The following is a 23962-nucleotide window of genomic DNA, read 5'->3' as shown; positions in this document are numbered from 1 at the left end:
ATGTTTTCTCTCTGAATAAAAGTTTTGTAAAATTATTTTGCCTTCTTGTTTAGAACTTTAAAGAGTAGCAAGCACTGTTGGGAAATTTTTTTCAGGTGATCACTAAACATTATACTTTTTTTAAACTCAGAATCAAATAACCTTCCAAAGAATCTGTGGGTTTTGTGATGCTTTTTTTCTTTTTCTTCTTGAGAAATGAAAAAAGCAAAGAAAACTTAAAATGTCCTCTACTTATTATTCTAACAGTAAGTAAAGTCCAGGCTTCCACTGCAAGTAAGTTAGAGATTTCTCAGAGTACTTAGTGAAAATACTTACTCTGGGTCCTGAATCAAGTGAATAATTTTAAATATGGGGTTTCCCCCTCCTACAGCCCTTTTCTCACCACAGATATTTACATGTGCATATTTATTTTCTGTGTTTAAGTAACCAGATTAGCAAAGTTACTTTTCTCCATTAGAATTTATTTATTTTAATAAAGACATTGCAGGATAACTTTTCTAAAACATTTTTTTTTTTTACATGAGAATACAAAAGGATTAAATTGAATGGTTACATCCCTTCTCGCTTGCAGCTGCTTCTCCCTGGCTCTCCTTTCTCAGCGTTCATAGTCTGTATTCTCCCCTGCAGACAATTTCGGACCATCTCATGTCTAAGTCTAACTTCTTAGTTCTCAGTTGTAAGATTTGAATTGTCAAAAGAGTAGTCTTAAAATATGAGGCAGATTTTCTTCTTTATTACTGCATTTTTATTGAGGTATAACTTACAGTAAAATGCACCTATTGTAACTCTACAGTTTTAGTTTTAACATATGTACACATCATAATCAATGGTGAGGACTTCTGCAAAATCCGTCTGCCAGCAGGTTAAACCGTTTCCTAGAGACGATTCTGAGCCACACCAGTTAAGAATCTTTGGTTTGTAAAGAACCAGACTGAGTAATGTATGTGAAAATACATAATCATAAAATGTTAACACAGATTAAAATTAGGTTGCTATTTAAAAAAAAATAGCATTTCTTGTATGCCTTTTTCATGGTGTTTGTAATGCTGGCTCACAGGTGAAATTCTCAATTTGCTTTTCTTTTTGTTTTTAAGAAAATTAATGAAAAACTTCATGATGGAGTATGCCGGCGCTGTAAAGAAGTTCTTGAATGGCGTGTAAAATACAGCAAATACAAACCATTGTCAAAACCTAAAAAATGGTGAGTTAATAACGTTTCTTAATTGCCTTACCAGTATTGTATGTACCATAGCTTATTTCATTCCACAATTTTCAAAAATGTATTAAAATAAGTATTAAGGTAGATGGAGAAAAGATTTAATTCTTCCATGTAGAACTTGTCTTACATGCTGAATCCTGCTTTGTGAAGGCAAATAGATTGAAAAAGTAGATTGATCATTCCCTCCCCCATTCTTACATAAATACATAATATACCATTTTTATAGACCTTTGCTTATAAAAAGTGTGTTAGGGCAGACAGGAGAATAGTTGTTTTGCAAAATCAACCTCCCACTGATGAGTTAACAACATTTACTATGGATCATCTTTCCAAAAGGGTCTTAATGAAGCCCATGAAGGTTACTGAAATGGCTTAGATGAAGTATAAATAAATTGGTAGATTGATAATTTATAATTTCATTCCTTTGAATACTTGGGTTTCAACGAACGGATACTGGACTTTGTTGCTCATCCCTCTGTTCCTCAGCCTTTCTCTGTAATTCTGGGATTCTGTTTGAGCAGCCTTCTGTGCATCCTGGTGCTGCTTCGTTCTCTTCTTTAGCTCAGCTGAGTAAGACCTATGTTTGGGGATAACAGCTGGCTAAGTGATAAATTTAAATATAAAAGTTAGCATTAATATATGCGACGGTGTTTTTACATTATGAATTTTAATTTGGTAGTTTATATATTAGCTATTGAGAGCACAGTTGTTCACTGTTGCTTTATTTTCCTTTTAGTTTTTGAGTAGTGCAACTTCCTTAAATGTATTCATTCGTCCTTCACAGGAGGAAAGTTACTTAGTTTGGAAGGTTAATCTAAAAAATAAATATGATATAACCTTTGTCGTTTATTTGTTTTGAAAAATAATGCCAAACATTTTACGAATCTAGAAATAAAGCTATAGTGTCATTTGTTTCCATGAGACTATTTAGCAGTTTTGAATTTTTTACTTTGGACAATTTATTTTGCTTAAGATGCTTCTTTTTAATACTGAAAGGTAAAGGACTCAAGGAAGGATAGATTAACTTTAGTTAAGCTATTTAATTTTGTCTCTTTTGTATTACACTTTAATAAAAAATTTGTACTACTTATAGGGATAGTTGACCCCCTTTTATATAGATAAATGTTTCTCTGCTGTTTTAAGGTTTTCTTTGTGTTCTTCTAGCATTTCCTCCTCAAAGAAAACACTTTGAAACAAATCTGGTGACTTTTATGCTCACTGGCCCAAATTAGCATTAGGAAAACATAGCACCTGTTTGTATCCAATGCTAGAAATCCATGAATGAGTTAATGTGTTCTCTACAATTGAAACTAGGAACTGGTTGTGCTAATAAAGCATGTAGTTTTAGTTAATAGGCCTAATATATGATTTGTAACATCCTGAATATTTTCAGCAAATATTTATATGAAAAATGTATTTAGAAATCATCACACTCCCCTTTTCTATTGGTAGTGTTATTTCCTAAAAGAGCTTAAAGTATAGGTAACAAATATTTACTTATCCATAGAGTTGAATAGAATAGTGTTATAACAAAGGAAATTATTTAAAAACATTCCTGCCTTATCCATTACTTGCATTTTAATTTATCTTCTATATGCTGCATCCTGTATGTTTATCTTCTTTATGAATATGCCAGTATATAAAAGATTATAGTATTATAAAGTTTGCAGATACATCATTTTCTGTAGAATTCCTGAACTTATTTGTGACAGTTACTGGATTTTCCATTTTTTTGTGTGTATACTACTATGGTCTCAATATTGTTACTGCTCCAGAAGAATTTGCACTCTCTAAATCCTGGAAGTACAAATATTCTCTTCAGAAGGAAACTCATTATTAAAAGAAACAGTGTTAATAGCAAATCATATGTTTAGTTCCAAAAAACATGTAACACAACAACCTTTAAGAATGGTTGGCTACGGGCACATGGACCCAAAGGCCACAAACTGTGTCCTATCTTGGCGTCATTGAAGAGTCAGGGAAGTTCATGGTGATGTTGCCACTGTCTTGGCAGTATAGTGTCACCAGGGGCCTTTGAATGATCTCAGGAGCTGCTCTTTCACATCACCCCGAAGCAGATGAGGTTAGCCATAGAATAGCTCGTGAAGAGGGCAAAATCAGAGAAATGAAATATTGTATAAATACCAAAATATAGATAACACGAAAGTAAAGCCTGAAGGAAGATCTCTAGGAATAAAGAAGCCTTAAATAATGAAAAATAAGTGATGGCTAATGAGAGACTAAGAAACTACCAGTCAAAATGTGATCTAAACATATTACTTAAGAGGATACCTTTCTGGCCTAGAGTGTTATAAATTTCAGATTACGCTGAACCGGTGACACTTTAGGCATTTTAGAAAGCTGAGCGTTGGAACTCCAATCCAGAATTGAGAATCTTTAGAAAGTATAACTCCTCTATATCCACCTTGCTTTCTCTGCGTATCAGGACTTGACCAACACTGTAAAGGGATTTAAATCCATTGATGAAAGGGCCTGATGGTAGTGAAGGGACCAAGATTCTGCCACCCTGAAGCTGCTTTTGAGAGTATAAATTTTAAGCCGTTTTTTAAGAAACAAAAGGCCCAGAAGGAACCTTTGATGCCCTCCCCCCTTTCCTGCCAAGAGATTCAGAGAACAGCTCCAGGAAGGAGATCTTAAGACATTCCCCTTAGCCTCATTTGAATTAAGTATGGTAAAGAAGAGAACTTCAGGCAGGTGCCAGTTAGCCCCATGCCTGCTGTGTCCATTGTTTCTGAGTCACCTAGCACGGATTTTTCTGCCTTGGGTGTTTTGTCTCCCTCAACTACCTGTAAATTGCCCATTCTCACTTCTGAAATCTAATAATCCGTTACCCACCCCCCTTTTCACCTTTTTCCAAAAATATCTTACATACCCAATGTTGCCTCACTGTCTTTTGAATTTTCCTGGATTCATCATGTCTTTGGAATCCCCCATGTGCATGAATTATACTTTTATTCCTTCCTGTTCATCTGTCTCTATTAATTTTGTTATTAGCCCAGCCAGAAGCACTTAGAAAGTGGGTGGAAAAGTGTTTATATTTTTTTAGACTCTCCACGGTAGCATAACTTGTATTGAAATTTTAACTGTTTTGTTCAAGCTAATCACTTCTAAATCAAATTTTTTCTTTGTTGGGATTTATACTTATTTATATACAGCTTTTTTTTTTTTAAGTATGTATCTAGAGAAATAGATTATATGTTCAGGTACGGAAATGGGCACCTAGAAACTTCTTATGCCTTTTATTTTAGGTAACTAAGCAATCCTTTTCTCCTATTAATTTAGAAGTATGGTGGGCAAATACCCAAACTCGTGTTGGCTCTCTAGCCTGCTTCGTTTTTCTTCTTTCCCATGAAGGAAAAAATCCAGTGATAATACAGTGCTAGCTAATGTTTAACATGGCCATAGTAGGAGAAGAGAAAGGAGAAGCTGGTATAAAACAACAACAGGCCACAAATAGATTAGAGTCTGAACTTAGGATTGGTCCTGTAAGTCCTCCGTATCAGTAGTTCTCAACAGGAAGCGGGGAGGGTTTTGCTCCCCCCAGCACCGCCAGGTACTTTTGCCAATGTCTGGAGACATTTTTGATTATTGTGACTAGAGGATCTGGGAGGGATGCCACTAGCATATAGTGGGTAGAGGCCAGGGATACTGTTAAACATCCTACAATACACAGGACAGTCCCCACAACAAAGACATATCCAACCCAATGTGTCAGTAGTGTTTTGGTTGAGAGATCCTGCTATGTATAAAATTAATGGATATTTACAAGGTCAAGCCACTGTAATGTCATATATGTGATGAGGGGCTAAAAAAATACATAAATACTTTTCCTCTCAACTTCTATGTTTTTCTAGGCTGAGCTAATAATAAAATTAACAAAGGCAGATTAACAGAACAAAACTCTAGTTTTTAATACATGTGCATGGGAAATTCACATAGTTGTGAAAATTCCAAAGACAGGCAACACTGGGTATATACGATATTTTTGGACAACAGAAACATGGGAGGGTATGAGGTGGAGTCTCAGATTTTAGGTGTGAGAATGGGTGATTTACGGGTAGTTGAGGGAGAGGGGAACACGGGCAGCCATGGTCTCTGTAGGCAACTCGGAAACAATGGGACACAGCGGGTGAGGGTATCTAGCGAACAAGCCTGGAGTCTTCCTGACTAACGCTAGGGTGAGGATTCTTAAGGAGATTAAGCCAAGGCTCCCTTCTCAAATCAGGTTTCTGTCTGAATCTCTTGGGCAGAAAAGGGCGGGGGTGGTTAAGGTTTCTTTCTAAGTCTTTAGTTTTTCAATAAACAATTTAAAATCAGTATCCCAAAAAAGCAGCTTCAGAGAGGCAAAACTTCGGTCCTTTCACTATCTTAGGTCAGTGTTTTATGAACTTTTCAGCTGTAGAATTCTTGAATAAAACAAAAGATTACCCAGAAGGTCATTAAATACAACAGGCCAAAACAGAACTTTCCTGAATGGGGAAAAGGGAGCCCAGACCTTAAATGCCACAAGAAAAATGTGATTGAAAGTCTATTTCATCCTAAAAATAATTCAAGTGAAGAAGGGAAGAACTGGTGCAGTAACATGCCTTGGAGCCAACATTGCCCACGGACGGCCAGCCTACCGGTTTCATGACATGTGGGTGCTGCTTCATCCTTAACACACTGCTTTTCATGACATCTTTTCATTGAACAAAACCACTCCCACCGAGGACCTGGTCCTCACATGTAGGTATTCTAACTGATAATTTTTAACTTGAGTGCCTCTTGGTTTTTATTTCCACTGACTACCTTAGGCAGCCCTTATCTCTTCATATTTCATTGCATTAAATAAATAAATTCTCTCTCTCCTCTAGTCACACACCTCCATTGGTCTGGAGTTTGAATAAATTAATCTTTTTTAAATGGCTTGATGCACATAAATGTGTTAAGGGTTCCTGTGGGGAAGACTGGGGTTTCTAGCAGCAGGTGGGGAGCTTTGTCCTCAGAGAAGTTCTGCTTTTCTATGTCTACTATAGGGTGTGGAGGAGTTATGTGGGGGGGGCGGAGGCGGGGAATAACACTATTTGGGAGAAAATGAGATAGAGGGGGGATGAGCTGTTGCTAAACAGATCATGCCCCACCCTACGGCTTACCTCTAACAATATGCTCCCTCCTTTACTACAGAGTTGTTTTTATAGCCAAATTAGCCAAACTAAAACCTTCATGATAATCTTTTATACATCAACCCTATTCTTTTTGAAGTTATCTATCCATCTATGTAACTATCTATCTGTCTGTTTTTCTGGTGGTAGTAAAAAACACATAACATAAATTTACCATCTTAACCATTTTAAGTGTATATAGTTAAGTGTCTGTTTTTCTGGTGGTAATGAAAAACACATAATATAAAATTCACCATCTTAACTCTTTTAAGTATATATAGTTCAGTAATGTAAAGTATACAGTATACTCACGTTGTTGTGCAACAGATCTTAAGGACTTCTTTTCATCTTGCAAGTTGGGAACTCTATGCCCATTAAACAACTTCCTGTTCACTCCTGCCAGCTTTTGATAACCACCATTGTACTTTCTGTTGCTATGAATTTCACTACTTTAAATATCTCGTGTAAGTGAAATCATACAGTATTTGTCTTTTTATGACTGGTTTATTTCAGTAAGCATGTCTGAAAGGCTCATCCAGGTTGTAGTATGTGACAGAATTCCCTTCATTTTTAAGGATGAATAATATTTCAATGTGTGTGTGCACCATGTTTTTTTTAATTCATTCATCTGTTGATGGACATTTGGGTTTCAGTAGTTCTACGTGTAAATTTTGAGGACTCCATAGGTTTTCCATGGTGATTGTACCATTTTACAGTCCCACCCACAGTGCACAGGGCTCCAGTTTCTCCACACCCTTGCTAGCATTTGTTAACCCATTAACTTTTGAAGGAAAAATGTACTGTACTTACAAAATTCTGCTTAATGAAGAGTGTCGCTGCAGTCATTTTTCAAAGAAAGCAAATGGATGCAGAGAGAGAGCACCAGATGTGTTCACCAGCGTGTGGTAATATTCGTGGCGCTACCTTGCGCTCATTCTCTGGCACTGCATTCTGTGCCCATCAGTTGGCATTCATTTGTTGTTTTTAGGGCATAAGGTAAGACTGTACAGGAATACTAAAATGAAAACAAGAGAGATAGATTTAGGAAATTTATAAGTTTAATATAGACGAGTGCTTGCTATAAACAATGTTTACACAAAACACTGTGAGGAAAGCACCTGAGAATGGAGGGAATAATGATCAGGAATTTCCTGTTTTCTTTAATAAACAATACAGATAATCTTGAGCTGTCTCTGTATGTATTTGGGAGTGTTCCACATAAATTGTCATTTGTTCATTCATCTGCTCTTCTAAGTTTTCTTTTCCTCTTGTTACATAATCTTGATCCATGAATATTAATCAGTGTTGTGTTTCAAAACAAAGACTTCCCATCTGCTTTGAATATACTACTTAAAGGTGGAGTTGGAGTTGTCATTACTGTGATCAATTGCTCACCTGTGTATGAAGCCTACTTTTTGGCATTAATTTTGATTGATACATCAAGTTTTGATTTAAAGTTGCCTAGCCTAAAGTGTAATGATTTTGACTTTCTCTTTTTCTAAATTATCCTTGGTCAGAGGTGAATTATTTTGTACTCTTTAGAATTATTCTAGCCTTGGCCGAGTAGCTCAATAGCTGAGTAGAGCATCATCCCAATATACCAAGTTTGCTGGTTCCATCTCCACTCGGGGCACATACAAGAAGCAACGAATAAACATAAATAAGTGGAACAACAAATCTCTCTCTCTCTCTCTCTCTCTCTCAACATCAATAAATAAAAATTAAAATTAAAAATATGTTTAAAAAAAGAACAAAACTTAAAAAAAATTATTCTAATCAAATTTACTGCTGCAACGAAAAAAGTTGGTCTAATCTTTCCATTTACTTTTAAACACATCATTTAGGGACACAGGAAAATAAATGTAATTTCTACTAAAAATTTTTGGAATTTAGGGACATTGTTTTCTTAAAAGCATTTTCTGAGCAGCGTATACTAAGGAAATAATTCTCTAGTATTTATTCCTTAGTTTCAGAATCTTTCTATATTAGCATAGATTACTTTGAGCCACTGGAGGAAATGTGTTATGGAGTTCTGTCAGTGTTAAGTTTCTATTATTTGCACACCGAAGGTGGAGTAGCACAGCTCACTGTTTACAGAAGCACTTAGTCATCACATATGTGAGACTATTACAAGTGGAGCTTAATTATGATAAAGGTTAAAGTGTAATAATATGACCAGGAAATGAAGGCAGTGCCAGAGAAGTTGTGGCAGAGTAAGACAAGCCTTTTACCCTAGTAAGGACTAAAAATTTAAGTTCTTTTCCTCAATGGTATTTATTGAGTATATCGCTGGTTCTCAAACTTTTAATCTCAGGACCCCTTTACACTTCAAAAATAATCATTTAATAAATAATATGAGTATAAATAACATGCCTATTAAGGGTTAATATTAATAACTTTTTATGAGAAATAAATTTTGAACCAAAAATAGTGAGATAAATGACATAGTTTTATACTTTTACAAATTTCCTTTGTGTCTGGCTAGTGTAAGTGTTATAGAACAGAAAGAGTTCGCCCACCAGTGCTGGCAGAGCCCAACACTGAACCTGACAACCACAGCGGAGAAACACTGGTTATTTTATTGATGAATTGTGCCACCCAGGAGAATGGGGAGCTAATGCTCAAAAACTCAAACTCCCCAGTGTCAGGTAGGTTATGGATTGTATGGGCCAAAATCACTAGTAACCCTGGGTTAGGGGTTTGGTTTGAGCTAGAAACTAACTGGTTGGAGGTGAGATAGGATAATCAAACATTTCTCAGGCCTTGAGGACAGGTCTGCTCCAGTGTCCTTCCATCTGGTTGCAGGGTAAAGTAGCCAAGGAAGTGGTCAGTTCACCTTAGGGTGCAGGAGCTGATTGCTAGAACTAGGATTTAAAGCTAAATTTAATCATTGTCATAAGGACCCTTGGGTTTCAACAGGAAAAAGAAAATAAACTTTAATAGCCTTTTCCTGATAATTGTAGCAATTCATCCTTGATACTAAACCAAATCTCAACAAATGGCAATTTCCTACAATGTAGAGTCTGAAATACATCAGTGAACACTAGATGCTATTAAACTAAATTGCTCTGTCTTGTGCTTTGAATAGATCTTTCTTTTATGGATGATTTTGTACATAATGCATTTGCTCATTTGGAAAATATTAGTTCACTGAGTTATATAGACCTTCCAAATGTTGATGTGTTTTATTATATGGTATAACAAATCTTGTCACAATCATGTCATTAAACAGTATATGGGTTTTTTATTTTTGTTTTTTAACTGACTGTGGAGGTGCCACTATCTTTGTCCATACCTAACATGCCCACACTTTTAGTATCCATTATAAGAATGAGACTCAGAAATTTAAAGTGACTTCAAAGATTATATAGCAAGGACATGCCAAAGCTGGGCTAGAATTAGAATCTAAGTCTCTGTTTCCTAAATGAGTGTCATTTTCAATATATTTTCTAGTATTTAAAGAGGTCTGTTGAAAACTTCAAATTTTGTCTCTGATTTTCATCCTTAAATAGTGAACATTTTTTAACGTTTAATTACTTTTTATTTTGTGTTTTGTAAAAGGGTAAATATCTTTTACTTTTAAAATAGTATTAAAAAAAAGTCTATTACTGTCTTCGTTAATAAAGATGGTTTATATTTGACCACAGTTTCTGCTAATTTAGTTAGTTGTGGTATGTGAATGGTCAAGATTATTTGATTATTCCTAGGAATTATAGTCTAATGAGAAATTAAAGAAAGAAAAACATCATTATTTAAACATCTTAAGTTCTCTTAGCAATGTACTCACAAAATTTTCAAAATATAGCCATTTTCAAGGGAAATAAGGTAAAATTTACATTTAGGTGATTTTAAAGTTTTTCTTTATGAGGCATTTTGTAAGAAAAAACACTCAGGGGTGATTAAATAACTTAGTTATTTTAAAGATGTTTGAGTGTATTTCACAAGTTTTATGACAACTTGGAATGCATTATCATCATTAAATAACATCTCAACCATTTAATGTTAAGCTCAAGATTTTATGTGATAAAAACAAAATTCCAGAAACTCAATTATTTTCAGACCGTATCTCACTCTTCTCCCTCTGAGGATGGAAAGCATGGATTAAGTGTTTTGATAGAGAAGATACGCGAAGGTGCCACTTTTGTGACAGGGAAACTCGAAGGTTATAAACATCTAAAAATTTACATAGTTTACATTTTCGCAAACATATCTTACGTAGAGAAGAAACATGTCATTTAAAAAAATGTTTGTATTTCCTTAAAAATAATAGCTACTTATTCACAGAGGTCCTAGCCTAATATAACGTGACTGGTTTTCAGAAGGAATTTAAATGTGAAAAGAGAATAATCTCTTTCAGCAATAGAATTCTCTCTCCAAATTGGCCATTACAGTCCCGCCGGCAGTGGGAACCCTGGAAAGCCCCCACTTCAAGGAAGTTATTACTTTGATCTGGTTAAGAGTTTTCAAGTGGTTGTGTGCATAAGAATGTCTTGAAGAGATTTTTTAAAAGGCAGATCCTTGGAACCAATCCCCAAGATTCTGATTATGTAAATAACGGGCGTAGCCATTAATCTGCATTTTAATAAGCTCTGCAGGTGATTGAGCCAGTGTTTTAGGAGTCACTGTTTTGAATAGTTGTGCTAGAGAATGTAGAATTTGTGATTGTTTGACTTCAGACTCCAAAACCGGAGATCCCATTTTTAAGCCTGTTTTACATGTAAATTTTAACATTGACAGTTCTGTAAATAGTTTTATCTCTTAATTAGCATTTTGAATACTTAAAGATTGATTTACCCTGGGAGTCCCTGGTGTGAAACAACTTAGATGTAGACATGAAAATATTATAATTTTTTTGAAGCCTCAGATGAACCTAACCAAGATAGACTTTGTTTAAAGTTATTTTAAATCTTTAAAAATTTAAAGCAAAAAAAAAAAAACCACTGAAAATTTTCTTAATCCAAACTTATTTTTCCATAGATTGGACTACCGATTGTTCATCCATTCATCAGTTGATGTACGTTTAGGGTTTGGCTAATTTTTGGTGATGCTGAATTAGATTGCTGTAAACATTTATTTACACGTTCTGCATGAACATATATTTTCAGTTTCTTTGAGTAAATGTCTAGCAGTGAGATTGCTGGGTTGTATGTGAAGGGCAGGTTTATAAGAAACTGTCAAACTTATTTCCAGGTGGCTCTACCATTTGCATCTCACCAGCAGTTTATGAGTTGCAGATAATTTAGCCATAAACTATATCTCATTGTGATTTAAATTTGCATACCTCTGATGACCAGTAATGCTAGGCACCTTTTCATGTGCTCATTTTATATCCCTGTTTCTTCTTTGAGGAAGTTCTGTTCATATCTTTAGTTCATGTTTGTATTGAGTTTTTTACTTGTTACTGACTTGAAAGTTTTTTATATTCTGGGTATATAAATCTTCTATTAGATATGTGTTTTGCAAATATTTTCTGTTTTTATAATTGGGTATGACTCATTTCCTGTTAATTTTGTGGTTCTCTAATTGTTCCAGCATCATTTGTTGGGGAAAAAACAGCAACAACAACAAAACCCTGTCCTTTCTTCATTGAATTCCCTTTGTACTGTGTTGGAAATCAATTGGCATGTGTAGGGGTTTATTTTTGGATTCCATTCTGTGTCATAGATCTTTGTGTTTATCCTTTCACCAATACCCGACTATCCTTTCACCAATAGTGTAGCTTTATGGTAAGTCTTGAAATCTAGTCAGGAGAATTTCCAACCTTGTTTTCTGTTTGAAAATTGTTTTGGCTGTTATAGTTTCTCTCCTTTTTTCTTATACCTTTTAGACTCAGCGTGTCAAGTTTTACAGAAAATCATTGGTCATTGCTACAATATAGAAATACAGTTTATTTTTGTTTACTGACCCTATATATTGTGATGAATAAACTCACTTTTTATTTCTAATACTTTTAAAAATAGATACTTAGGGATTTTATGTATGAAGACTGTATTATTTTTTGCTTTCCAGTCTGTATGACTTTTATTTCTTTTGACCTTTTTGAGCTGCCTAGGAATGATGAGGGCAGATACTCTTGTCCTGTTCCTGATTTTATGGGAAGGATTTTCAGTCTTTTGTCATTATGGCTATTATGATATTGGTTGTAGGTTCTTTGTAGATAATTTTTATCAGGTTGAAGAAGTTTTCTTTTTCTTTTTTAAAAATATTGTATTTATTTACTTTTAGATTTTAGAAGGAGAGAAACATCAATGTGTGAGAAATAAATCAATTGGTTGTCTCCTGCACGCCCCCAACTAGATACCTGCCGCAATCCAGGCACTTAACTCTGAACGGGAATCCAGTTGGTGACCTCCCGGTTCACAGGCAGGCATTCAGTACACTGAGCCACACTAACCAGAGCAGAAGTTTTCTTCGTTCATAGTTTACCAAGCCTTTTGATTATGAATGGATGTTAAGTTTGTCAAATGCTTTTTCTACATCTATTGAGATCATCATATGGTTTTTCTTTTGTAGAACACTGATTTGTGAATTGCATTTATTTATATTAATATTGAATTAATCTTGCATGCCCTTTGGTAAACTCTACTAGGTCATATATGTATTCTTGTAATATATTCATAGATTTGATTTGTCCTAGTTATTTACATCTATATTTATTAGAAATTCTAGTTTGTTATTTTGTCTTTGTTTTTTCTTCATAAGACCTTATCAAAAGAGTTAGAAACTGTTTCTTCCTATTTTGTTTTTTGGAAGGATTTTTATAAAATTAGTAATATTAATATTTCTTAAATGTCTGGTGGGATGCATCAGTAAAGACATTTGGGCCTAGAATTTTATTTGTTGGAGAGTTTTTAACTGATTAAATTTTTCTTTAATGGATAGAGGAAACTTTTAAGTATTTCTTCTTAAGCAAATTTTGATAATGTGTCTTTACAGAATTTGTCTATTTCAATGATGCTGGATTTATGAGTTGTTAGTAAAATTTTATTATATTCTTTTAATATTTGTTAGATCTGTAATGTTGTCCCCTCTTCAATTCCTGATATTGGTAATTTGTGTCCTCACTTTTTTTTTCCTGATTAGTCTAATTATGTGTTTAGGAATTATATTAATATTTTCAAGCTAGTCTGGTTTTGGTATTAATTGATTTTCTCTATTTTTCTGTTTTCAGTTTCATTGATTTCTGTTCATATCAGTAGTTCTTCCTTTTATTTACTTTGAATTTAATTATTCATCTTTTTCTATTTTTTAAGGTGAAAGTTTAGAGAGTTTTTCTTGTTTAATATAAACATGTAACTATATATATTTCCCAAGAACACTTTTAGCTCTATTTCACAAATTTGGGTATGTTTTCTTTGTCATTCAATCAAAATATTTTCTAATTTCCTCATGACTTCTTCTTTGACATGTAGATTCTTTAAAAGAGTTCTGTTTAATTTATAAATATTTGGGCATTTTCCATATATTTTTCTGTTACTGATTTCTAGTTAATTTCACTGTGGTAAGATATCATACTTTATATAACTTTACAAGATTTTTTTTTTCCCCTCTCTTTAATTTATTGAGGTTGGTTTTATGGCTCAGATATGGTCTATCCTGGAGAGTGTTTCATGTGTACTTGAAAAGAATATATTGCTCTTCTTGGGTGGAGCGTTCTATAAATGTCAGTTTGATTGACAGTCTTCTATCAACCAGGTGTTCTATATCTTTACTGATTTTTTTATGTTTTTTTGTCTATTTCTCCCTTTATTTACGGAGAGATAAGTGTTAAGTCCCCAGTTGTAATGGTGGATTTGTCTGTTTCTCTTTTTATTTCAATAATTTTCCCTCATTTATTTTAACATCCTGTTGTTGGGTGCATAAACATTTAGGATCGTTGTGTTTTGGGGAAATTGATCCTTTTGTTGTCATGTTAATTTATTTTCATTAGTGGTTGCGTGTATTTTTCTTGTTTATATATTTATATTTAAAGTGGTTTCTTATGTCTTTTATCTTTCACTTTGTTTTTCGTATTTCTAACATTTCCATTTGACTTTTTAAAAAGTTTGATTAAGATTTAATTCACATACTATACAGTTCATCTATCCGAAGTGCACAGTTCAGTGGCTTTTAGTACATCACAGAATTGTGCAGCAATCAATTTTGAAACTTTCGAATCTCAGAAAGAAACCCATACTCATAGCAGTCATTTTCCATTTTCCCCGAAACAACTCCCCCCCCCATTGCTTTTTGTCTCTGTAGGTTTACTGATTTTGGATATTTCATATAAACAATCATATCATATATACTCTTTGTGACTGGCTTATTTCCCTTAGAATAATTTTTTTCAAGCATACTGTAACATTTATCTGTACTTAATTCTTTTGTATCACTAAATAATATTCTATTGTGTAAGTTGTACATCTTACATATTCATTCATCAATTGATGGGCATTTGGATTGTTTCCACGTTTTTGGCTATTCCAGATAATGAATGCTGTTATGAACATTTCATGTACAAGTTTTTGTTTGCATATACTACATTTTCAGGTCTCTTGAATATATTTTAAAAGTGGAGGTCCTGGGTTATCTATATTTAACCTTTTGAGGAACTGTCAAACTATTCAAAAGTGATCAGACTGCCCTGACTGGTGTGGTTCAGTGGGTTGGGTGTCATTCTGCAAATAGAAAGGCTGCCGGTTCTGTTCCTGGTCAGGACACATGCCTGGGTTGTGGGCCAGGTCTTCTGTTGGGGGTGTGCAAAAGGCAGCCTTTTGGTGGTTTTTGAGCATATTGATATTTCTTTCTCCCTCCCCCATCTCTAAAAAAATTAATTTTTAAAAAAAAAACATTTTTTTTTAAAAGGAAGAAGCGGTATTTTATAAAGTGACCATATCTTGCTTTCCACCAACAATACAGGGATTCCAATTTCTCCACATCCTTATCAGCACTTGTTATTGCCCTTGTTTTTGATAATAGTCGTCTTAGTGGGTATGAGTGGTATCTCCTCCTGACTTTGATTTGCATTTCCTTAATGGTTGTTGATGTTGAACAAATTGTCATTTATTTACTGGCCTTTTTTTTGGGGGGGGGGGGGGGGAATGTCTATTCAGATGTTTTGTTTATTTTTAATTGAGTTATTTGTCTTTATCACTGAGTTATTAGTTCTTTATATATTCTCAATACGAGTTCCTTATCAGATATGATTTGCAAACATCTGCACAGGTTCATTGGGATATTTTTAAATTCTTGATAATGTCCTTAGATGCACAGAAGTTTTAAGTTTTTCATATTGAGGTATAATTGACATGAAATATTAGTTTCAGATGTACAATGTAATTATTTGATATATGTACACATTGTGAAATGATTATCACAGTATGTCCATTCAACATCCGTCAATACACGTGGTTACAAAGTTTTTTTTCTAGGTTACAAGAACTTTTAAGATTTACTCTCTGACAACTTTCAAATATGCAATATAGCATTATTAACTATAGTCTCTGTGCTATACATTACATTCTCATGACTTATTTATTTAATAACTGGAAGATTGTACCTTTTTATCCCATTCATCTATTTCATTGATATTTCACCTCTTGCCTATGGCAACCATCAGTCTGCTCTCTGTATCCATGAGCTAGGTTTTTTGTTTTTTATTCTTAGATTCCACATATAAATGAAATCATACAGTATTTGTCTTTTCTCTGACTTATTTCACTTACCATAATGCCATTGTGGTCCATAGATGTTTTCACAAATGGCAAGATTTCTTTAATTTTTATGGAAGGCTAATATTCGGTTATACATATATACCCTATTTTCTTTACCCATCAGTGGACATTTAGGTTTTTTCCATTTCTTGGCTTTTATAAATAATGCTGCAATAAACATGGGGGTTTATATATTTTTCTGAGCTTGTGTTTTCATTTTCTTCAGATAAATACCCAGAAGTGGATTGCTGGATAATATGGTGGTTATATTTTTTAATTTTTTGAGGAACCTCCATACTGTTTTTCAGTATGCTATACCAATTTACATTCCCACCAATAGTGCTCAGGGGTTCCCTTTTCCTTATATCCTTACCAACACTTGTTATTTCTAATCTTTTTTATAATAGTTTTTGAAGGAATTTCTAATTGTGGTTTTGATTTGCATTTCCCTGAGCATTAGTGACATTAAGCAACTTTTCATATACCTGTTGACCATTGGTTTATCTATTTGGAAAAATGTCTATTCAGATCCTCTTCCCAATTTTTAATCTCATAATTTTTGCTATTTTTAGAGCCCTTTATATATTTATGATATTAACCCCTTACAAGTATATGTTTTGCAAATATTTTTTCTCATTATTTTGTTGATGATTTCCTTTTCTGTGCAGAGCTTTTTAGTTTAATGCAATCCCGCTTGTTTGTTTGTTTGTTTGTTTTTTGCCTTTACTTTTAGTGTCAAATTCTAAAACAAATCACTGAGACTGATTTTAAGGAGCTTACAGCTTATGTTTTCTTTTAGGAGTTTTATGGTTTTGGGTTTTGCATTCAAGGTGTTAGTCCATTTTTAGTTAATTTTTGTGTATTGTTACAGTTGTGGTCCAGTTTCTTTCCTTTACATGTAGCTGTCTGGTTTTCCCAGTATTTATTGAAGAGACTGTTTTTATATTTTTGGCTTTATCGTAAATTAAGTGACCATGTATGTGAGGGTTTATTTCTGGGTTCTCTATTCTGTTTCATTGACCTATATGTCTGTTTTTATGCCAGTATTGTACTATTTTGATTACTATAGCTTTGTAATAGAGTTTGAAATCAGGGAGCAATGTGTCCCCAACTTTGTTCCTCTTTCCTCAATGTTGCTTTGTCTATGTGGGGTCTTTTGTGGTTGCATACAAATTTTAGGATTGTTTTATTTCTGAGAAAAATGCCATCAGTATTTTGGTAGGGATTGCAGTGTGTCTATACTTTGCTTTAGGTATTGTAGTATGGGCATTTGAACAATATTATGTAGATAGATACAGAACATTCTGTCCTAAAGCAACAGAATATATATTCTCAAGTGTACATGGAATACTGTCCAGGGTAAGTCATGTTAGGCCTCAGAACAAGTGGTAAAAATTTAAGAAGATAAATATCATACAAGCATCTTTTGCAACCGCAGTGGTATGAAACTAGAAATCAATTACAAGAAGAAAACTGGAGAATTCACTAATTTGCAGAGAATAAGCAACATGCTACTGAACAACCAGTAGGTCAAAGAAGAAATTGAGAGGGGAAAAAAAAACACTGGGACAAATGAAAATGGAAATACACCATACCAAAACTTATGGAACACAATAAAAACTATTCTAAAAAGAGAAGTTCACAGCAATAACTGCTTATATCAAGAAACAAGAAAAATAATAAACAACCTAACTTTACACCTCAAGAACTATAGAAAGAAGAACAAAGTTTGAGGTTAATAGAAAGAAGGAATTAACATAGATCAGAGCGGAAATAAATGAAATAGAAACTAAAAAGACAATAGCAAACATTAATAAGAGCTAGTTACTTAAAAACATAAAATTCAACCTGGCCAGGTGGCTCCATTGTTTGGAGCATCGTCCTGATGTGCGGGAGTTGTGGGTTTGGTCCCCAGTCAGGTGCAGGGGTCAACTGATGGGTGCGTGGATGGGTGGAAGGATGGATTGATCTCTCTTTCTCTCTCCCTTCTCTCTAGAATCAATAATTAGAAAATAAAATTTAAAAAATAAAGCTTTAAAAAACATAAACAAAATTGAGAAACCTTTAGCTAGGTAAAAAGAGGGGACTCAAATAAATAAAATCTGAAGTGAAAGAGATATTACAACTGATACCACAGAGATACAGAGGATCACAGGAGACTACCTTGAACAATTGTATACCAACAAATTTAACAACCTAGAATAAATGGTTCACTTCCTAGAAATATACAACCAACCAAGACTGAATCATTAAGAAATAGAAAATCTGAGTAGATGAATCACTAGTAAGAAGACTGAATCAATAATCGAAAACTCCCCACAAACAAAAGTGCAGCATCAGACAGCTCCACTGGTGAATTCTACCAAACATTCAAAGAAGAATTAACACCATCCCTTCTCAACTCCTCCAAAAAGTAGAAGAGGAAGGAACACTTCCAAACCCATTTTTACAACGTTGCATCATGATACTAAAACTAGACAAGGATGCCAAAAGAAAAAAAATTTATAGGCCAATATTTCTGATTAACATAGATGCAAAAATCCTCAACAAAATATTAGCAAACTATATTCAACTGTACACTAAAAGGGTCATACACCATAATCAACGTGCAGTTTATTCCAGAGATGCAGCGATAGCTCATCGTCTCCAAATCATCAAATGTGATATGACACATTAATAGAATAAAAGATAAAAATCATATGATCATCTTAATAGATGCAGAAAAAGCATTTGACAAAATTCAGCATCTATTATGATAAAAATTCTCAACAAAGTGGGTATAGAGGGAGAATACCTCAATGTAATAAATACCATATATGACAAGCCCAAAGCTAACATCATAATCAACAGAGGAAAGCTGGAAGCTTTTTCTCTAAAATCAGAACAAAACAAGGATACCTACTCTCACCGTTTTTATTGAACTTAGTATTGTAAGTCCTGGCCGGAGTATTAGGAAAGAAAAGAAATAAATGGCCTCCACATTGGAAAGGAAGAAATAAAACTGTCTCTATGTGCACATGACATTTTTAAGCCTTTAAGAAAGCAGATAAATCTCAAATTCTATTGTTATTTTGCATCTGTGAACTGTCATCTAGAAATGCTTCATAATTAATATAAATTTACATAAGGTAAATTTCTAACTGAGATTGATCTAGGAGTTTTGTTTTAGGCTTTTTATCTGTACATTTAGCTGCACTTCCTCATTATATAAAATCTTACATAATTAACACAAATTAATGTTTGATTTCATTTTCCATTTTTAGTGTTAAATGTTTACAAAAGACCGTGAAGGATTCTTATCACATAATGTGTAGACCATGTGCCTGTGAACTTGAAGTCTGTGCAAAATGTGGAAAGAAAGAAGACATTGTTATTCCGTGAGTATTTCTTTTATGTTTGTGTTTTACTGATTTAATAATTAATAAGTGAATTTTATTTAAGGAAGCATTCAGTAGCTCTAGGTTCTTAAGTTGCAGTATATCATACTAACATAGACTTTTTCTACCATTCAGGAAAAAGTCTTAATTTATCATTACAATAAAAGTGAAAGTTCATATTTTTGGAAAATTTAAATATCCTTGAAGTTCATATTTATTACTCCTTACAAAAAAGTTCTTATTATGTAATTGCCTTCCTTTAATGGACATTATGCATTAATTTCTTTAAGCATACTTTATTAACAATATTATAAATCATTGGATCTTGAGGAAAATTAGTCTTCAAGGATCTTTTTCTCTATACTTATTTCATTAGGCTTCTGTTAATCAGGAAATGTAGTGTAAAGTTTTTTTCAGTCTACACAGTTAAATAGTGAAAGCCTGAGAAATAAAGAGATTTTCTTTCCAACTTTAGGTTTAATAAAGAACCAGAAAACGCAGAAAGCATTGAAAATAATCCACGTCCCAACTGTAAAAGAAGCTGCAGAAGAAATGAAGAAAGTGATTTAGATTTTGATATTGATTTAGATGACTCAGAAGAAGATGACAATCAAGTAAATTAATATATTAAAAGTCAGTGTGGAAACATGGAATTCTGAACTTTTGACTTTGAGGATTTTACCCCAAACAACGAAATCCTAATGAAGAATTTGGAATAACCTATAGAAATGGCAACATTTATACATGGACAATCTAAATTGTGTATGATATGAATAATTACAAAACTTTAATTCAGAGTTTTCTTACAATAAATTATTAAGTAGCATATGCCAAAATGAGTATAGGGGTGTCAAATTCAGCTCATGGGAATTATTTAGAAGAATATACTACCTAATATCAAAGTAAACAAGATTGAGAATTGGTAGTTATGTAATAACTATCTCATGGAAAAATCAGATGACATTATTACTGCTAGCTTCAAAAATTGGTCATCAGTATGTACCTTTTGATAAATTGATATCAAGTAAATGACCCATATAACAAAAACCCCCTTACTTAATGTTTGGTTACTTTATAATTATTTTTTAGTAAGTTGAATAAGTATAGCAAGTATAGTTTTTTCTTTGAAAATATTTTTACATACATTATCATATTTTTTACCTTTGTTCTTTTGTGAAGTATACGTATAGAAAATGCATATAATATATATGTATAGTTTAATAAATAGTTATAAAGAAAACTCACATCTATTGCCCAGATGAAGAAACTACTCCTAAACAATGTAAATTAACTGCATCTAATTTTTGAACTCTTATTTTCTCTTTTTATTTCAAAAAAATCTTAAACCTAAAGAAAAGTAGCAAGATAATATAATGAACCTTTGTGTACTCCCACCTAGATTCATATGTTAAAAATTTGCTGTTTATTTTTTATTTTTTTGTATTTGAATAGATGGAAATAGATATACATTTTATTTGTTGAACCATTTGAAAATACTGTCAGGCATTAGTTTTGAACAGACTTAGTTATTTTGTATCTCTTCTTTATTTCACTATTATGAAATTGGTGAGATTGTTCCAGGTTGTTGCAAGAGCCCCGATTCATTCATTTGACATCTGATTCGTGTTTTATTCTGTTGTGTTTGCATACCACAATTTATTTATACTCCCTATTTGAGGGACATTTATCTCAATTTTTTCCTATTAAAAACAATACTGCTGTTAGCATTGTTGCATGTGTTTTTGTAACACGTCTTTTTTCTTTGTACACATTTTTGTGTATATGAATTTAGCAGTGGCCCAGGGCGTCAGGTTTATATGGCTTGTATTACTGTATAATGCTAACTTGTGTTCCCAGAAGGATTCCAGCAATGTGTTAGAGTTCCAGTGTTTCTCCATCATTTCCAGCACTTGGTATTAGACTTCTAAATTTCTGTCAATTTGATATGTGTGCAATGTATGTCTTTGCCTCATTCATTTTTATTTCTCCAATTACTAAGTGTGAGCTCCTTTTTATGTTTTGACTGATTTTTGGATATTAGATGATACTAAGGAATTGTTTTAATAATGTTATTTAAGAAATGCATACTAAATATTTAAGGGTCAATTTTCTTTAAAATATTTCAACATGAAAAAGTAAAGACAGATAACATTACAGTGGCATCAAAAACATGTTAAACAAGAGTAAATTTTAAATATACTCAAGAACTGCTGACAAAAATATAAAATCTTATCAAGACATTACAGAAAATGGAGGCAAAGACAGAGAAAGATAAAAATAAGTGGAGAGAGGTATGATGTTCATTATGCGAAAGTCTCACTAATCTAAGCTTGCAGTCTTACTGAACATTTCTTTTCCAGTTTGTGTGGCTTACCTGGCTGCATAAATTTACTTTCTGGACTATGTAACTTTTGTAGTTAAATAGCCAACTAAGTTATTATTAGTTCTAGAATAAGATTTTCCCACCGGAAAAAATTATAATTCCTCAGATAACCAAGAAGGAAATTTAACAAAGAGCATCACCTAGTGACATCTGCTAATATCTGCATTTCACTGTTTAGTACTAAGAAAGGTTGTTTTGCGTTCTTTTAACAGACTTAAGTTTAAGTATTCTATTTAGTTCATTTTTATTACTTTAGGAATTATCCTTTCTAATCTAAAAGGTTTGTTTTGTTTTGTTTTGTTTTTTGTTTTGTTAGGTACAAGAGCCCAGCATGGACCTAAATCCTGCCTTGGTCATTTAGTAGCTCTCTGACTTGATACAAATTAATCTTCCAGTGCCTTGGTTTCCATCCGGTTGATAGAAGGATTAAATGCATTAATATGTAAAAATGCTTAGAACCTAGAAGAGCACTACAAATTGATATTATTGCTACTATGAGTATATGTGTGTATGTAAATTAATTAATGAATATCAATTTGGTTGTTTGCCTATATTCTGTGAAAGAAAATGTGTATAGAAAATGCAGTATATATGTTTATATATACTGCGCGCACATGTGTGTGTGTGTGGGCCGGGGCGGGGGGGGATCCTGTTACTTGCAAATCCATGCTGTCTGGTTCCAGAGTCTGTGTTTTCTTAACTACTGCCCTATAGTACCTGTATCACATGTCAAAAGCATCTCTAAAGGTAAATAGAGAAAGCGATATTATATGGAGGACATGGCATGAACAAGTTATTTGGTGACTAAAAAGACTTGGCATAATAATGGTAATAGTATTCAACAATTGTCTTTGAGCACTTACGTGTACAAAACATTGTTCAAGATTCTTGTGGTACACAAATCAATAAAACAAAGATACCTATCTTTTTAGAGATAACCTTTAAGTGGATGGAGACAGACAATAAGCAGTAAACATAAGTAGATTATATATTAGAAAGTGAAAAGTGCTGTAAGAGAAAATAAGGCATGGTAGGGTGACTGGAAGTCTAAGGGCATGGATGGGGTGGAGAGGAAGGTGCACAAGCAGGTGGGAAGCAGGCTATGATTTTTAAATAAGGAGTCTAGAGAGACATGTTGAGGAAGAGTGTCCCAGGCCAAGGAAACAGCCACTATGAGGTCTCTAAAGTGAGCCAGGTTGTTCAAGGAACAGCAAGGGAGGGAGTGATTAAGTTGGAAAATCCGAAGAGTTACCATCATACGCTTTTAAAATATTTATGTTTGGTTTTCATGCATTTGACCGTGATTTCTAATTATGCTCCCTAAGGTTTTCTGAGCTCCTCCAACCTTTTGGTCAATGTCCTTAGGCAGGGTTGGGAAATTGCTGGCCATTATTTCCTCAAATACTGCCTTTTTTTTTTTTTTTTAATTCTCCTCTTTCTAGCACTCCAATTACATTTACTGTTGGACCTTTTTGACTGTGTCTCAAGTATTTCTCATGCTCTGCTTTCCTTTTTCCAGCCTTTTTCCCCCCTGTGCTTCAATTTTTGTTTTCTCTTGGTCTTTCTTTGCACTTATTATTAATTCCATTTCCTAGGTAATATATCTGATGTATTCAGTCTGCTTTTAAACCCATCTAATAAATTCTTAATTTCAGATACTGAATTTTGCAGTTTTAAAATATTTATTTCATTCTTTTTAAATGCATTTAATTCTGTTAAAATACTGCATGTTACCTCTCTTGTTCATCTTTTTCTCTATTTTCTTTGACAATTATAGATATTGTGAAGTCCTTGTTCACTTTTGTTTGCTTTTAATTGACTATTTTATCTCCTGATTATTGGTCACTATCCCCTGCCTTGCATATCTAATAGTTCTTATTGTATGCTAGAAAATGAGGATGACACATTATAGAGGCTTCCTCTAAAAATAAATTACTGTAGATCACCTTGAGCCTGTCAAAACTTGAACTTCAGATTTGTTAGGGGTGGTCTATTTCACTTTCGCACTTATTTCTAGAATTCGTCATTTCTGTCTCTCACTCCTCAGGTGTTGTCTTTGTTCCGAGGCATGTGTTTTCTGGGGTCTTAACGCCAAGTGCGTTCACCGAGGTATCACCACTCTGGGTGAG

General features: G+C 33.5%; 1 protein-coding gene across 1 annotated transcript in view; it reads left to right on the top strand.

The window, feature by feature from the left end:
- Window positions 1–20496, top strand: part of CUNH9orf85 (chromosome unknown C9orf85 homolog) — a 51733-nt gene extending 31237 nt beyond the window's left edge. Inside the window, exons 2-4 of the mRNA XM_054583264.1 lie at window positions 1095–1201; window positions 19337–19450; window positions 19926–20496. Coding sequence (XP_054439239.1) covers window positions 1095–1201; window positions 19337–19450; window positions 19926–20073 — 369 coding nt within the window. The 3' untranslated portion in view covers window positions 20074–20496. The remainder of the gene's footprint in view (window positions 1–1094; window positions 1202–19336; window positions 19451–19925) is intronic.
- Window positions 20497–23962: the final 3466 nt, after the last annotated feature.

The sequence above is a fragment of the Pteronotus mesoamericanus genome, unplaced genomic scaffold (assembly GCF_021234165.1).
Source record: "Pteronotus mesoamericanus isolate MK-2021 breed Mesoamerican mustached bat unplaced genomic scaffold, CSHL_Meso_final contig_73, whole genome shotgun sequence".
Lineage (NCBI taxonomy): Eukaryota > Metazoa > Chordata > Mammalia > Chiroptera > Mormoopidae > Pteronotus > Pteronotus mesoamericanus.
This window is presented reverse-complemented; position numbering and strand designations above follow the sequence as displayed.